Source organism: Macaca nemestrina, chromosome 1 (genome assembly GCF_043159975.1).
Source record: "Macaca nemestrina isolate mMacNem1 chromosome 1, mMacNem.hap1, whole genome shotgun sequence".
In the NCBI taxonomy this organism is placed as follows: Eukaryota; Metazoa; Chordata; class Mammalia; order Primates; family Cercopithecidae; genus Macaca; species Macaca nemestrina.
In genome coordinates, this window is record NC_092125.1 from 73,230,965 (window position 1) to 73,249,034 (window position 18,070).

The 18,070-nt window shown below is 41.5% G+C and overlaps 1 protein-coding gene across 4 annotated transcripts in view; it reads left to right on the forward strand.

Annotated features, from left to right (window-relative positions):
- The window catches only part of LOC105493522 (potassium two pore domain channel subfamily K member 2), a 235,399-nt gene that overhangs the window by 79,195 nt on the left and 138,134 nt on the right, over positions 1-18,070 (forward strand). The window contains exons 1-2 of one of the 4 annotated variants that reach the window (XM_071080635.1): positions 11,431-11,487; positions 15,806-16,116. In XM_071080635.1, the coding sequence (XP_070936736.1) occupies positions 15,928-16,116 (189 nt within the window). In that variant the 5' untranslated portion in view covers positions 11,431-11,487; positions 15,806-15,927. Of the gene's footprint in view, positions 1-11,430; positions 11,488-12,069; positions 12,784-15,805; positions 16,117-18,070 lie in introns of those variants that run through there. The other 3 variants (XM_011761222.3, XM_011761224.3, XM_011761223.3) reach the window with 3 other exon arrangements.

Here is an 18,070-nt window from a genome sequence, read left to right on the forward strand (position 1 = left end):
GACATATAGACAAAAAGACACACGGCATGAAAGATGCTATGAGCATACATCAAGACACATGCAATTACGATCAAATTCATCAGAGGTAAAGAAGAGGGAAAGATTCACAGAGGAATATAGACAGAATATATGATCAGGCAATTGTCCTAAGCAAATTAAATTAATGAAATCAATTATTAATCTAATTAAATTTTTCTAATTTATTTATTTTCTAATGTATGAAGAAACAGATTACACAGGAACCTGGGGCCAAGCTTAATTTTCCTCACCATATCTCCTTTTTATTTAAATTATAGTTATCAGAATTCTGAACTAGCGGAGTTTCCATGCTGGTTCCAATTGTTCTCCCAATGGGTGTTTTGACACTCCATAAATATATTTGCATAATTGGCTATGTTAGTTCTCATGTGATTTTGACATGTTTTGTGATTCTGAAGGTCTGAGAGAAGCTTATGACAACCCTGAACCAACATTTTGTCCTCAGTTATTACCTAATCATGCACATTATCACATCAAGGGGTTATCAGGGATGATAGATGAGAGTGTCTATATTTTGAGTGATGGCTTAGGAAAGGTCAGAAGTGCTTTCTATAATATCAAGCCTTAAAACACTTCAGATGTGATTTCCGAACTGAGACCTGAATCAATATAAGAGCATTCCATGGTAACTAGGCTGCATCTGTTATGCTCCAGTAGCAGGCTGTTGCAGGACTAGAAACACATCCCCATCGGAAGCATCTAGTAGTGTTGCAGAAGTCAGCAGGTAATAAGCAGAAGCCTAGGAGAAAGCTATAATTATAGCAATTCTGTCAGAAGTGAGTGGTACCACCTTGTAGGAAAATAAATGATTTATTCTTTCAGAGAAAGGAGATGAACAGAAGAATCTGCAGAAGGCATAAATCGCATCATCAAAATTTCAGTGCAATGCATGTTTGAGCATAAAATTTTGGGTGGATGAGGAGTTGCTTCTTCTGTAATGTACTGCAGTAACTGGAGCTCCAGGAAGCGGGAATCAATGCCATAGAAGATAGGTCCCGGAAACAGTGATCCAGCAGGGAGGGTAAATGTCAGTGAAACAGGCAAGCAGGCAAGGATTAGGGTAAGGCGAGAGAGGCCAACTTGTGCAAGTGCAAGGTTAGATCCTGCCTTTGTCTAGAATTGTAATCTTTGGGTCATCATGAATTTTTTGTATTAATGTTGATTTTTAAAATATTGCATTAAAATGTTATTTATCTTGATTACTGTGTTTTTTGACACCATTTACATTTCACTCCAGAGGAGAGTATCTCCTTAGTGCTAGCCCTGCATGACTGCAATTTAAGTGAGATATTTTAACACTTACACTATATGAGTAAATAGAACCATTGCATTTTATTGTCGGTTTGATCTCATAGGATATCTGATGTTAGTATTAGTCTGTATTAGTCTGTTCTCATGCTGCTAATAAAGACATACTCGAGAATGGGTAATTTATATAGGAAAGAGGTTTAATTGACTTACAGTTCCACATGGCTGGGGAGGCCTCACAATCATGGCTGAAGGGCTGAAGGTGAATGAGGAGCAAAGTTACCTCTTACATGGTGTCAGGCAAGAGAGCTTGTGCAGAAGCTGCAACCAGGAGAACTTAAGACCATGTTTAGCCTGCAGACACATTTTATTTGCCTTAAACAATGTTTATTTTAAAAATTGAATTAGTTGCCTCTCTTAAAAATTGGAAAATTTCTTCTAAAAACAATGTGGATGTCAGGCTTCTCTTGAAAAGTTGGAAGGTCTAACACACTGGATTTATGTTCTGTCACAGCAGGAATCAACTAAAGCTGATGAGAATATTTTCTCCAGTTCTCTGGGTCCACTTCATGTGGGCATATTACCTGTCTGGTGCTGTAGGTGTTGGAAATTCAGAGATTCTGAATTCTGCTTAACTCCAGCATCCTTACGATATACCTCCTAAAGATGGTTTTGCATTCATTTAATAAATAATGATTTTTATGCATACTATGTGTAAAATATTGTGCTGAGGAACAAGACGACAAGGTCCCCATCTCTTGGAATTTGTTTTGGTCTTATAGGCAATGTTATGGGCTGAGTTTTGTCCCCCCACCACAATAAATAGAAAAGATATGCTGAAGTCCTAGTAGAACGTGACCTTATTATGAAATAAGGTCTTTACAGAGGTAATGAAATTAAAATGAAGTCATTAGAATAGACCTTAATCCAATATGACTGGTGTCCTTTAAAAAGGGGGAAATTCGGACACAGAGACAGATGCACACAAAGGGAAAATGATGTGAAGATACACAGAGGGAGGGTGGCCATGGGACTGGAGTGCTGTGTCTACAGGCCAAGGAATACCAATGATTTCTGGTAAGCCCCAAAACCCCAAAGAAGCAAGGAAGTATTCTTCCTTAGAGCTGCCACAGAGAGCAAGGGTTTGCAGACACCTGAATTTCTGACTTCTACCCCTCAGACCATATGTTTCTATTATTTAGCTACATGAGTTTTTGGCACTTTGTTAGAGCAGCCCTAGGAAACACAGGAAGTTACTAAATAACAGTTGGAACAAGCACTAATAATTCTTGCAAAGGGGTAATAAATGGAGGGTGCAAAGTGCTGTGAGAGTACATGTTGGGATGCGTTGGTTGATCTTGTTTGGAGGTCAGGGGAGCTTTTCTGAGGAAGATGTGTTTTTACTGAGGTCTGAAGGATAAATAGAACTTATTTTTCTGGCAATCAGGGAGACAGGTAGAGTCTAGGCTGGAAGGACTTGTTTGTGGGGAGGCTCTAAGGAAAGAAGGAAGAGTAAGGTATATTCAAGAAATTGGAATCCAGCCAGTGACTAAACCACAAGGAGAAAATCTTGGAGCCTGTAGGGGTGGACCCTATATAGCAGGATGTATTGACTTACTTGCTGTGCTATTTTGGGGAAGTTACTTAACTTCTCTGAGGATAACAACAGTGTTTACCTCACATGGGTCTTATTAGGATTAGATGAGATACTGAGTGAAATGGCTGGACATGGTAAGCCCTTGATAGATGTTACTTAATATTATGATTCCTGTTTTTGTTATTATTATTGACAGGACAGGGATGTTTATGGCCTGGGATGCCCTTATTGATGTAGTCCTTATCCTGAAGGCAATGGGAAGCTAGTGCGGGATTTTAATGAGAACTTCAACACTTCAAGCCAGATTTTGTTTGTAAAAGTTCCACATGACTGAGTGTGGAAAATGGACTGGAGATCGATGGAGTAGAGGCCTGAGGAGAAGTGACTGAGGTGGTCGTGGTGGCAGTCCTACCTTGATCTCTTTGTATAATTTGAGGAGATCACACAACTGTCTTAACAGATTTTGAAATTCTGCAAAGGACACTTTCTTCTATGTTTAAGGGTTTTCTTCTAGAACAAATATGCCCCAGGGTGATGCATGGATTTTTAATCTCAATCCTTCCATAAACTTAACAAGTGGCCTTGAGCAAGCCTCATATGGCTCATTTAATCATGATGCAAAAAGGTAAAAGGGAAAATTAGATTCTATATATAGGGTGAAGTCAACATCTTTGGTTAATGAACACATTAAAAAATGTCTTTAGGAGATTCCAAATACATATTCTATTTTCTTTTTTATTCCATTTATGTCTTGTGAATTCATTTTAGAAGGGAAATTGTATTGATTTGCTCTTCATAAAGCCAAATTCAGTGCTAACAGAATTTGTGATCTCAGGTGAAGGCAAAATGCTGGACTGGCAAATGTTCACAACAAATATAAGTTTTAAACAAAGTACTGGATGTGCTAGGAATTCATTAGATAATTAAAGCCATCAAGAAAACTGAGAATGCTGTGGTTCATTCTGGATTTATGGCTGATTCTTTTAAAAAGCATCACTTTTGATATAATTGCTTTGCCTAGTATTGGCACACTTAAAAAATTATCTGACAAATTCGTTGGTGGAGGATTGTCAGTGGAGGATTTACCTGTGATGCCAGAGGTAGGAAATGTTGAAGTCTAAATGTGATATGCTGCTTTCATTTCCTAGTGATACTTTATTATGTCACTCAGTTTTGAAAGGGAAAAAGAAATCCCACAGCAGAATTTCCTCCTGAAAACGGAGTAAATTCTAATGTTTTCTGAATTTATTCTGTTATAACAGAGTATCTTTATTTTTTTTATTTTTTTATTTTTTTTGAGACGGAGTCTCGCTCTGTCGCCCAGGCTGGAGTGCAGTGGCCGGATCTCAGCTCACTGCAAGCTCCGCCTCCCGGGTTCACGCCATTCTCCTGCCTCAGCCTCCCGAGTAGCTGGGACTACAGGCGCCCGCCACCTCGCCCGGCTAGTTTTTTGTAGTTTTAGTAGAGACGGGGTTTCACTGTGTTCACCAGGATGGTCTCGATCTCCTGACCTCGTGATCCACCCGTCTCGGCCTCCCAAAGTGCTGGGATTACAGGCTTGAGCCACCGCGCCCGGCCCATAACAGAGTATCTTTAAATAAAGATTTATTTTTATTTTACAATGCCCTATTCAATATCTTATTCCCTGTTGGTCAAAGTTAAATATTAATGTTAGCTTATTTTAAATAATTAACATATGCTGTATGTACACTGATTAAAGTACTAACCTTTATATGCAAAACATGGGTGTTTTGACCTGCATGAATTTTCAAAACTTTACCTTTCTTCATATATTTGGGTGTATATGTTTGTTTTAATGTAAGCAAATATACAAAGCTGTTAAAAAGATATTGTTGAATGTCATATATGTTAGGAATTTTTATTTTTATAAAATGAACCAGCAAATTTTAATGAATCTTGCAAAGTTTTATGGTAAAGTAACATTTAAAACAATTTTCAGGGTGAGGCACTTTAATTTGAAACCCACTCAGGAACTCAATGGTGTTTTACTGAATAGATATGGACACAGTTTCACTAGTGTCATTCTTTCCTTAGTATGTTTACTCCATGATGACAAGGATTTGTTGCATCTTTTTGACCACTATGTCCCCAAATACTGGAAAATTCCTTTCTGCTGCATAGTAGGTACTTGATAAGTACTGGTTTACTGAATGAATAAATATATTTATTGGCATAAATGGCAAAAAATTTGTAGTACTGTTGCAAATAAAAAGAACTTTTGAACTTCACATTTTTAAGCTTGAAAGTGGATACTGCTATGTGCTAGTGTCTGCCACAAATTTCTAGCCAGTCGTGTTGGTAGAGGACCTGAGTTGCCATGTAGCCCAGGTTCTCACCACTGCCCAGTTTCTCACAACTGCCAGTTTCTCACCACTGAGCTATCAGGGCAGAATGAATTAGAATCCTGCCTCTCATCCAGTGGTTCTCAAAGTGTGGTCCCTGCCCTAGCAGCATCAGCAGAATAACTGGGGAACTTGTTATTCAAGGCCCACCCTTGACATGATGCATCAGGTACTGTGGGGGTGGGCCCATAATCTGTGCTCTAACGATCCCTTGAGGTAATTCTGATGCACATTCAAGTTTGAGACATATAACTGTAGACAATGCTTGTATGGACATTGCTAACATTTACCTCTTTGCTCCCTTTTCCATTCTTCCAGTGATGTCCAACTCCCTTCTCATTAACACGTTCTAATTTTAGGAATATGAATTCTTCAAAGTGAATAAATTTTGGCCTTTGAAAAATTATCTTCTTAAAATAATTTGTGTATCAGGTCTGAAACTTTATAGTCTGACTTGGAATTTGACTGTTAGAGGTTATATTAGTTGTAATATAATTGCTGAAATTAAGGTGTTGCCTGAGGTTATCATCCTCTCTAGACTTGACTGGAGAAGGATCTGCTTTCAAGCTCACTTACATGACTGTTGGAAGACATCAGGAAATCCACCTGTAGGCTTACTCACATGAACCTCTCTAGAGGGTTAATTTATGAGGCTGAAACTGGCTTCTACCAGAGAAAGAGAACGAAGAGAGAGCTCGAGAAGGCACAAAAGAGAAACCCCAGACTTTTTGTAACCTAATACTGAAAGGGATATTCCATCACTTGTGCCATATTCTTTTTATCAGAAGGGAGTCAGTAAATCCAGCCCACACTCGATGGGAGGGGGGAAACACAAGGGTCTGAATACTATGAGGCAGGAATCATGGGGGGGGTCAACGTAGGGACCCTCCTCAGAGCTGAGTTATTTGTCATTTTCTCCTTTTTCTTGTATTGCACTGTTTCAATTAAGGCTCTTGATATCAAGTGTCAGAAATCTCAGCACGAACTGGCTTACACCAAAAGAATATGTATGTGGCTTAAGGTGTGGTTTGACATGAAGGATTGATCAAATGTCACCTGGACTTGGTCATCCTGGTTCTGTTTGCTCTGTATTGCTTCACTCTCAGGTAGCTTCTCTCCTCTTAGCATAGTAGCCTCCAAGGCTTTCAGGCTCAAGGTCAGTGGTACAGAGCGAAAGTTGCTTTTCTATGTGTGTCAAAGGCCCATGCCTGAACCAGTTGAGAAGCTGAGAAATTCTGACTGTATTGGTTGAGGCCCAAGACACACACTTCATTCACAATCAGGGATGAGTCTCATATAAAACACAACAGCTACGAGAAGGGTTGGTAAGTGTCTTCGGAATGACATCAGACAGACCTTTCATTGAAGTACTGCCTAAACTGTTGTCTCTCCCTGAGTTTTCAGTCAACTGGAACTTCTAGGAATATGCCCACCCTCTCTGTCACCACCCACTCCCCACATCCAATGGGATGCAGAGTCCTGTTGATCTACTAGCACCTCTTCAATCTTCCACTCCTAATAATGTCACTATGAAGCCCTCACCTGGGCTAAAGCAATAATGTCCAGATTCACTTGTCTACATGCTTACATTCTTTGTTCACCTTATACCTGTTCTGCACATAGCAACCAGAGGGATTTTTAAAAAATGCATTTGATGAGATTTCTTCTGGGGTGAAAATTCATCCACGTTTCATTAATTAAAACCCAGATGCCACCTAACCTGATTTCTATCTGCCTCTTCAGCTTGATTACTGTCCCCCACCAAGCCTCACACTCTAAACTTTTCAAATTCTCCCAGCTTCTTCCAACTGCAGTCTTCTTACAAGCTCTTCTCTCTGTTGGGGAAGACCTTTCCTTCCAATACGCTTCTCCCTTTCCACCCTTGCTCATCTCATCTTCAGAACCTAATTTTTATATTACTTCTTTAGACCCACCTTCCCTGACCCTCTAGAAGTAAATACTCTTATGTTACCTTGTGCCTTCTTCTTATGGCTTATCAGAATTTTAAGCACTCAGTAAATATCTGATTAATGTGATTTATTTTTCATCTTCTCATACCTGTGCAGTTGTGTTACTCAGAAGATTAAATAAATAGCAAGATTCATTGCAAGGATGTCCAAATTTTTGTCTTCCTTGGACCACATTGGAAGAAGAAGAATTGTCTTGGGCCCACGTAAAATACACTAACACTAATGTTAGCTGATGAGCTAAAAAAATCATTTAAAAAACCTCATAATGTTTTAAGAAAGTTTATGAATTTGTGTTGGGCCATATTCAAAGCCATCTTGGGTCACATGCAGCTCTCAGGCTGTGGATTGGACAAGATTGTATTATAGAGTTGGAATTCATTGGTGGTCTTGCTTGGTCAGGAGCTCCCCTGGTTCACAAGGTTAGATCAAATGCAGGAGATAATAAAACTCTTTTGAGAACTGTTTTGGGCTGTTCTCCCAATGCTATGAATAAATATCTGAGATTGGGTAATTTATATAAAAAAGAGGTTTAATTAATTCATAGTTCTGCATGGCTGGGGAGGCCTTAGGAAACTCACTGTCATGACAGAAAGCACCTCTTCCCGGGCAGCAGCAGAGAGAATGAGTGCCAGTAGGGGAAATGCCAGGTGCTTATAAAACCATCATATCTTGTGAAACTAACTGACTCCCATGGGAACAGCATGGGGAAACTGCCCCCATGATTCATTTACCTCCACCTGTTCCCACCCTTGACATGTGAGGATTATGAGGATTACCATTCAAGGTGAGATTTGGGTGGGGACACAGAGTCAAACCATATCAGGAATGGACATACTGTACACATAAATGCTGTCTCACTTTGATTCTTACAACAATCTCTTGTGAGTTCTGTGTATTATCTCCATTTTATAGATGAGAAAACTGATGTTCAGAAAGCAAAAGTGACTTCTTCAAATTCACATGGCTCAGATATGGTAGAGGCAGAATACCCACAGACGTCTCTTTGACTCCAAAATCCCACATACGGTTGGAATTACAAGAAAAGGCAGTGACACGCTCATTTTTTAATTTTAATTTTCACTATGACATTTTGAATAGGCCAAGGTCAAAAATCAAAATAAACATAAAAGAGAAGTCCTGTAGATTTCATGCTGCTAGTTGGAGCAGAACAATAGATCTGAAAGCACCAGAATAAGGGCAATATGGAATTTTGGAGAGCTAAATTTTTTAATTATTTATTTTTCAGGTTTCTTATTCATTAATTTAAAGAGGTGTTGAGTAGTCCTGCAGCATGAAAGAAATATATTCCATCTTTTCTTTTTATTATATTTTGATGAGGTTTATATATATTGAGTGAATTAGTCCGTTCTTGCATTGTTATAAAGGACTAGCTGAGACTGGGTAATTTACAAAGAAAAGAGGTTGAAGTGATTCACAGTTTTTTAGGCTGTACAGGCAGCATGGTTGGAAAGACCTCAGGAAACTTACAATCATGGCAGGAGGTGAAGGGGAACCAGGCACATCTTATATGACTGGAGCAGGAAGAAGACAGTGAGGGAATGATTTCACTCAGATGTTTATCAAACACATATTTAGTACCAGATGCCAGTTAATGCAGATATGAAAAGTGCTTACACATTTTTAAACAACCAGATCTCAGGAGAACTCATTATCAGAACAGCAAGGGGAACGTCTGCACCCCTGATCCCCATCACCTCCCACAAGGGCAATCCTCCAACACTGAGGATTACAATTTGACTTGAGATTTGGGCAGGGACAGAAATCCAAACCATATCACTGAGTAATGCAGGAATAAAGCTAAACAGGATAAACCATCCTATTTCCTTGTTCCTCCAGTTGCAATGACATACAAACTAGTCTACTACATTTTTTCCCCTCTTACTTCAAACAGCATGAGTAAGTCTACATTTGGAACAAGAGGGATTTTAACGTGGGCAGATGTGTTTAAAGAAGGGGAATGGGAGGACTGGGTGGTTTCTTGATTATTTCAAATTATTTGTGAGGCTGAGCCTTTGACTTGTTAGGATGATTCCTGCTAATGTTACAGTCTGAAATTTTATCCTTTTATCTTAACATCTCTGTAATGTACATCACTTCTCCCCCAACCCCCAAGCACCCTATATGAATGTGGGGCCTAATATGAAAATAATACAAAGGGGAATGTGGAGGAAAACTGCTATGTATGAACTGATAGCAAAAAGCGGAGAAGATGGCAATCCAGCATTTGGGATTCATGATAAGACCTAAGTCCCATGAGTCTGGAAAAACAGAAGCACTATGCAAGCATATATCAAAACATATTTAATCTATTAAACAGGTATATTTAAACTATTAATCTCCCAGTCTAGTAAGCATTAGCCAGTTTGACAGAACCGGTGCTGGGCAAGATGTGGTTAACTTGGGGGGGAATAAAAAAGAATCATCAAGTTGCAGAACAAAATGGGAAAAGTGAAAAGAATATTCAAAAAAATTTTGAGGAAATTTCATCTGGAGAACAAAGAACCTATGGGACAGGGTAAAAAATGATTCAGAAGATAGTGAATTCATCTCATTTCTCATGTATGTAGGATATACCCTGGTTCCAAATACCTGGAGGGAGACTGGGTAAATATAAGAAAATGTCAGCTATTTCTTAGGAATAACGATTTCACTCAGGTGTTTATCAAACAGGTATTTAGCAGCAGATGCTAGTTACTGCAGATATTATGGTGAACAGAGATATGGTTTATGCCCTCACTGAGCATACAATCTAGTTTAAATAAGCAAAACATAATGTGACAAGTATAAAGATAGATGAAAGACAAGTTGACCTGGGAAGCAAATAGTAAAACACCTGACTGGCCATGATTGCAGGAAAATTTCTGGACAGCATGGAGATTTGGAGGATAACACCTGCGATGGTTCGTTTTATGTCAATATCAACTTGACTAGGCTACAGTGTTCAGTTATTTAATCAAACACGAATCTAGAATCTAAGTGTTGCTGTGAAGGTGTTTCGTAAATGTGTTCAGCATCTACAGTCAAACTTCAAAATGGGATTGCTCTAGGTAATATTGGTGGGCCTATATCACAAGCAATTGTGAGCCAAAAATGAGATTTCCTGGAAAAGAAGAAATTCTGCCTTAAGACTGAAGCATCGACTCTTGCTTGAGTTTCCAGCCTGCCAGACCTGCCCTGTAGATTTCAGAGGGACTTGCCAGCACCCATCATCCTGAGCCAAGTCCTTAAAATAAATCTGTTACCCCCCACACGTACACATAAAGGTGTGTGTGTGTGTGTGTGTATGTGTGTGCACATGTTCCATTTCTCTAGAGAACCTTACTGATAAGGTACCTTAGTCATGTAAAGTTGGTGTGTGTGGGGGTGTGCACTCAGGCAAGGTGACTTCCCAGGAAGACTTAGAGTGATAAAGAGTAGCCAGATCAGGAAGCACATTATAGGTGACCTAGAGACTTTGTAAAGATTGTGAGAGGATCAGATGCACATTTTAAAAAGGACATCTGATTGTATTACTTTTGAGCACGTAAGTTGAGAAAAATGTGTTTGAATTCCAACAGGAAGGATATTAGGAAGATTTTTTTTTTTTTTTAAATGGGGAAAGAGGTGCTGAATGTATTCTGGAATCTAGAAAAAATTGCATTTTTATCATTGACGGTAACAGTTTTGCAAAAGCTTTTTTTTGTTTGTTTGTTTTTGTTTCCTACAATTACGTCTGTATTTTTCACTAAGAAGTTCTTGTAACTGGGAAAATACTCCAATCTGGCCGAGCAGCAGTCATGGAAGAAAAACTCTCGCAAACAGCAGTTGCGGTGGGAGGGTGGAGGTCATCAGGGGATTCCCGCTGAGAAAGTGGGAAGGAAGAGAGTTTAGAAACGGATCGAAGTTCCGCTACATCACGTGTGTTGTGAGAGAATTCGCCTATTACGACGACGGCAACGTCTGATCTCCTGGCTTTCTTCCCCTCCTTGGCGGGTTCCGTTCCGTCCCCCTGTCGCCTAGAGTTTGGCTGTCCCTGCGCCGGGGTCTTGGAGTTTGGGCGGGGTCTGGTACCTGCCAAATAGGGATCTTGATGGGGAAGAGGTCTGGTAGCGCTGAGTTCAGGCTGGGGTCGGAGTTCTCCCACCTTGCAGCTCCCACCCGCCACGCTTAGAAACCTATGTCTCCAGCAAAGGGGTCTTGCTCTGAGAGAACCTAACCGGGTTTTCTTCCATTCCCTTTGCATCTCGAGGTGTCTTCGCCCTGGCTCCAGGTGCGTTCCCCATCCTTTTCGGTCCGGGGCGTTCTGCTGATTATAGCGCCCTGCTTAAGTCCAGCACCGCCGGAGGTGAAGTGGGGCGACCTGGTGACTCCTTAACCCTTCCCCAAGGTGGAAGAAGCCAGGGTCTTCATTACCTCCCCTACTCCAGGGATCTCAAGGCGCCAATGGGGACACTTCCCTGTACAAGTCTGGGGGGCCACGAGGGCGAGGAGGACCCCCAAATGCAAGGGTTCAAGGACTTGCGTCCCAGAGCTTGGACCCACACTCGGTCCCACACCCCGAACGCTGGCCGGGAAGGAGATAGGATGAAGCGCAGTGTGATGTGGATGCCAGATAGCGAGAGTGAGGATTTTTTGGGGGGTGGGGACGGGGGTTAGTGGAAGGGGCTGAGAGGGGAAGAGGCAGCAGGTGAGCCAAGGGGTTGTGCCCCTAGGAGGAGGGAAGAGGGGGTCTTTAGAAGGGAGCATCTTGCAGGGGCGACGCAGGCAAGGGTAGGGCTAGGAGGAGGTGCGGGGAAGCAAGCCCTGGCGGTGAGACAGGAGGGGGAGGAGGCGAAGAGGAGGGAGTTCCTAAAGGAGGGAAACGAGTCGGCGAGGGGCGACAGGAGCTAGCCGGGAAGGGAGAACAGCGGAGGGCTGCAGAGCTGCGGAGGGCTGCAGAGCTGCGGGCGCCCGGACCGTGCCACACACCCCCCGCGGGGCACGGAGGGCATTGCCGGGGGAGACACACAAAGACATGCGAAGAGGGGTTGAGCAAGGCTCGCGCACAAAGACGCCGGGGCGCACGGCAGCTCGGGCTGCACCCACCGCCCCCGCGCCGCGCCGTGCCGGGGCCGGGCCAGCGAAGAGCCCCGGGCTGAGCGCGTGGCGGCGGCGGCGGCGGCGGCGGGGAGGCGCGGGACCCGGGTCGCCCGCGCTCTCCGGGTGACCCGGGCCCGGCAGCAGGCGCGCGCGGGGGCGGCGGCGCCCAAGCCCAACTTGGCCTCCGCCTCGCCCTCTGCCCAGCCCGCCGGTGTCCCCTCCTTCCCGCGATTTCGTTTCTTCTCACGCTCCCCCCCCCGCCCCCTCCCGCGTCCAGCCCCGCTCTCCCCACCTTGTAAAACAAAGCCGGGGAAAATGCCTGCCCGTGCAGCTCGGAGCGCGCAGCCCGTCTCTGAATAAGAAGTGAGTACAATGGCGTGTTTGTAAAAAAAAGCTTCAAGTCCGTCTTTTTCAAAAAACATTTTGAATGCTGCATGCCTCATGCTTCCCAGCGCCTCGCGGGAGAGACCCGGCTATAGAGCAGGAGGTGAGACCCCCCCCCTCCGGTACCCCCACCCTTCTGGCCGCAAGCTCTCCTGCCCCAGCCTGTTCTGGGAGGACTGCAAATGCCCCCTCTCAGCAAGCGGCCGTTTCCCATCTTCGCTTCGTGTCCAAAGTGTTGGGTCATAATCTGGATTTGGAGGCAAACCCTTGCCAGATCCTCTCCTCGCCGCTTCTCCCCCCTCTCCCGCCGGTGCCCGGGGTTTTTGCATCTGCCTGAGGTATGGGTTTGGAACACCTTGGGGGAGTTTCCCATGGAGAAGGAGGGTCAGCCCTTGGGAGTAGCCGACAGGCAGGACTCATGGTGACCCTGGTCACACTTGTTGCCCATTGCCTGGTGGGACAGGCAGTGGTGCTGAAAAAAGCTTGTTTCCCCTGCTATTCAGTGGTCAGTCACAGCTGGAGCGAAGACATATCTGGGTGAGAACAGAAGACCGGGATTAACAGAAGACTGTGATGAGCTGGGGGAGGGGAGTGGGTAGTGACGGTGTTGAGTGTGTGTGGAAGGGGCAGCTTCTCTCCCTGATCATACATCAAATGGCGTGGAGGTGGAAACCAAGAGGTTCCCTGTATTAAAGAGAAAAGTCTGCTTTTATTTTTTTAAATATTATTTTGGTATTTCATCAGTTTTTGTCCATTCTGTCTGCCAAATGTACATTACATATATTTCTGCTAATTAAAAAATAAGGCAACAGCTTAAAAGAATTAAACTCCTTCTGGAAATGTATTAGGTTAATGCACAGACACACATACACACACACACACACACACACACACACACACACACACACACACACACACACAATATTTTAAAAATACCTGCCGCTTTCTCCCAAAAGCATATAATGGCAATGTGGCAATGTCTTAAAGGAATTTCAGATTGGGATTTGGTGACATCAAGGTAAACAGTCTTAGTGCTTTCTGGTTCTGCAGAGTGGAAACCACTGATGTGAAAAATCACAAATAGGAGAGCACAGAGATCTGAGGAGGAGAGGCTTGGAAAGCTTCATTTAGAGTGATAGTGTGGAACTTCTATGTAATTTTTTGTTGTTTTTATTCCAAAGATGGCTAAATTTTAAATTATGACTTTTGTTTTTCACTCAGACTCACTAAGCAGCTAGGAGGTTGTGGGGAGTCTGCAGATTGTAGTGATTTTAGCTATTATCAGCACTTCTATTTTAACAGTTTTTTAAAAATTATAGTATTTAACACATGTCCAGTGCTAATTTTGAGTGAAGGTGTCTTTATAAATATTTTAAAGGTGTCTACTAGCTGTGGCTTTATTTGGAACAGGTGAATGTATCAGGAGAGAAACATGTGCATTCTTCTGTGTAGTAGGTTGAACCTTAGGAAATTGCTGTAATAAACTATATGTACATGGAGTCTCCACTTGGAGCCATGGGTACAGAAACCTCATCACAGCTCTAATTTCATTTCTTCCAAATCAGATCCATTCAGAGCTTTGCTGATTGAGGATCCTGCCTTCTGCCATCATTTTACAACACTACTTAGGTCTAGTGTTTTAAATAGCTTTGTTTGCAAAGCTTCTTTTTGATGGGTAATTAGAGATGTATTTTATAAATTAAAACTATGGTAGCCTACATTTAACTCACAGTGTTAGGTAAGAGGGCAGGGTAGGCAGCCATGTGAAAATTGGCATTTTTTATTAGTTTCTCATACTGAAGTAATTTCAGGTGGCTGTAGGGTATTTGAGTGCAATTCCATGGAGATTTCTTATATACTTACCTGAAAGTGTGTTTTAGATAAGATTATCATTTTATAATTTTTATTATATACATGATAGCAAGTTAACTGAAATCTGTAACAATTATGGACTTTAAGTTGATTATTCTGTTTGAGTTGATGGTTTTTAGAAGTCTTATTTTTCGGCCATTCTATAAACCCTTTTTAGTTGAATGTTGTCTTTCAGTAAAATGTCCTGTAGTAGGTGGTTTATTTTCCTCTTAGCAAGTAGAAGTCTAGTATCTCTTATATTTTTGAAAAAGAAATCCATTAATGATATTTTTGAACATCTGTGATAAATAATAAATAGATTTATAGTCACCTCAGAGTATATGGCAGTTTGTAAGAGAACCATATAAATCCACTCTAATGGAGCAATTAGCTTTGAACAGAGCATGTAGAGAGTCTAAGCTGTGAGCCACGGTTTTTTTTTTTTTTTTTTTTCCTTGATACTGTTCACATTTGAAAAGGAAGGTACTTGTCTTCTCTTGGTTGTGTCTAGGATTGACACAATGATTAGCAGTAACTTTTATTTGTAAAACAGGTCAGAGATTGAAAAACAAAATACAGAGAATGTTTCATCACGAGCCCACTTTGGAGGATGGGCAAAAAGACAAGATTTGACCATCGAGTGGTTTATTTACCACCATGTTTTACCAGAAAATGATGAATGATTTATTTTGAGCAACAATGTTTGGATGACAAATTCTCTTATAATGCAATTCATTTATTGTAATAAATTAAATAGAGAATGTTCTTTATATTGCTTGCTTGTGGTATAAATTTCTTGAGAACGAGAATAACCGTGAGCCATCTTCCTGAATATTCCAATATCTAGTTATAGATACTGGATAAATTTCTTGAGAACGGGAATAACCGTGAGCTGTCTTCCTGAATATTCCATCAACTTTTAGGAGTTCAGTATCTCTTTGTGGACTGGCACAGTGGACAGATGTAAATTTAGAAATTTATTAAGAAGCCCTGAGGCATTCTTTTCTTTTTTTGAAGTTTCTTGGTTCGACTCCAGTTTTTTCCCTTTTATTTGAAACTCTAGTAGCAGCAGAGAGCACAGATCCAGCCCCTTTTCCTTGAACCAATATATGTGGTCCTGAGATCTAGTGACAGCACTCCTGGTTTGGGTTCCAGAGCTTCCACCAGGAGAGCCAGCGGAATTCAGTCAACCTTCTCTGACCCCTTAAAGAAGAAGCCCGACCCATTCCCTTCTCATCTCCTCCAACCTAACCCTCATTCTCTGTTGTTGTCAGTGGCGGCACCTGACTTGCTGGATCCTAAATCTGCCGCTCAGAACTCCAAACCGAGGCTCTCGTTTTCCACGAAACCCACAGTGCTTGCTTCCCGGGTGGAGAGTGACACGACCATTAATGTTATGAAATGGAAGACAGTCTCCACGATATTCCTGGTGGTTGTCCTCTACCTGATCATCGGAGCCACCGTGTTCAAAGCATTGGAGCAGCCTCATGAGATTTCACAGAGGACCACCATTGTGATCCAGAAGCAAACATTCATATCCCAACATTCCTGTGTCAATTCGACAGAGCTGGACGAACTCATTCAGGTAATGGCATGGGAGGAGTTGTTACTCCGTTCCCCCAAATGGGAAAGAAAGTGATAGGAGACAACTTGTAGCCCAGTGTATTACGGGTGTGCTGGTGGGAGCCCTATCCCACCTCGTTTGCCTTAACATATAGCTCTTTCCCCCAGTTTCTTTGTCTCATTTCCACTTCTTCTGCCTATACTCTCACTTCTGTCATCTTTTCTTCTCTTCCTCTTTTAGTTCTCTCTCCCAGTGTTCCTTCACATCCTCTTCTGCTTCTGTTCTTCTGTATTTCTTTCCTGTTGTCTTTCCGCTTTCTTTCCCTTTCCCCTGTCTTAGAAGTACCAGTGGACACCCATAGGGTTGGGGTTACCATGCCGAAGGTCCTCATGGTTAGGATGATCTTTGTCAACTGAGAAACACTGCTGTGGCAAAGGAGAGGGAAACAAAATATACAGAAATGTGCTTTAATCTTGGCAGTGGCCATCATAAGATAGAAAAGATGAATTCATGATGTGACCCTCTTGAGATGAGTACCCCTCAGGTCAACAAGTTGTAGCTTACCTCTTTAGCCAAGGTGTAACTTTGACAACTACCTTTTTAAAGTATCTGCAGATAAGTGATTATTACTTCTCTAACTCCCAGCAAAGATAAATTTACTACTACACAGAAAAAGAGTTTTTGAATAAAACTAATTTAGTTCTAATTTACCCTATAATAGCGAACAATATCCTTACAGAAAAACATTTTGTTTTAAAAATTAATCCCAATAAGTTTCAGTTAGGCTCTTTAGAGATGACAGTATTTTGTTTTTTGTAGATTTCTTTTGCATAAAACAATTCATTGATCAAATCAGGATCTTAGTCAAGAAGAAAGCTTTAGAATTTTCTCACAAGGAGTGACTTGACTGGTTGTTAAACATGTTTTAATTGTATACACATTTGTTTTCCTATAGAGCCTACTTTTCTTACCTGATTTAATTCAAATTGGAATGGAAATTATCTGTGAGACATCATCTGAGCATGTTCTTTCTTGTTTCATATTTGGTTTTGCATTGTTTGAATGAGTTGGAATAGTGGATTGAGGGGAGAAATTATTGTTGACTTTAATCCTGCTTTTTGTTTGAGGACCCTTTCTCTCATTTCCTCTTGCCTTGGATCTCAAGATGCTATCTCTGTCCTTCACAGTCCTCTCAATTTACAGCATATGCATACATGTTCTTATTCCAATTTTATTGAAAGATATCAAAACTAGTGTTCTCTAGCACCTATTTAGTTTCTACCACATTCAGAAATTTCTGCATCTGAAAATTTGATTTAAGTTTTGAAAATGCTGTTCACTTATATACTGAATTCTCTAGGATTTTTAGATGATGGTGACCTTTTCAGTATTGACAGTGAAAGTACCAGCTAACATTATTGTCCCAACTGCCCCCTTCCCTGGTCCCATGTAAGGTCACTTTCACTTCATTCTCTCGTTGGGCCACATAGTCCTATGAGGTACTAAAAATCTTTGAAGAATCCTCACTTCCCTTGGTTTCTGAAGAAGAGCTCTTGGATATCTTGGTGGAGGCAGCATGGTGCAGTAGTAAAAGCTTCAACTTTGGGAGCAGACAGGATGTGTGTTGAACTGCAGTTGAGTGTTTTATTGGAAGTGTCATCTTAAACAAGTAGTTTTCCTCTTTAATCCTTAAATGATCTATCTGGAATGAGGAAAGAGTATCTATCAAGTAGGGTTGTTGTGAGGTAAAGAGATAATCCATGTAAAGTGTTTTGGTGCTCAGAAAGTGTTAGATTTGTTTTCTGTGGTTATTGTTTTCCTCTCTTGTCCCTTCATTGGATTGTAGCCTCTGATTCATGTAGTTGCATTCTTATCACCTGGAATGATTTGCTGATTGGACAGGACGGGGGGGAAAAAAAAAAAAGACATGACCAGCGTTTCAGGACAACACTGGAAGAAATTTTGTGTGAATTTG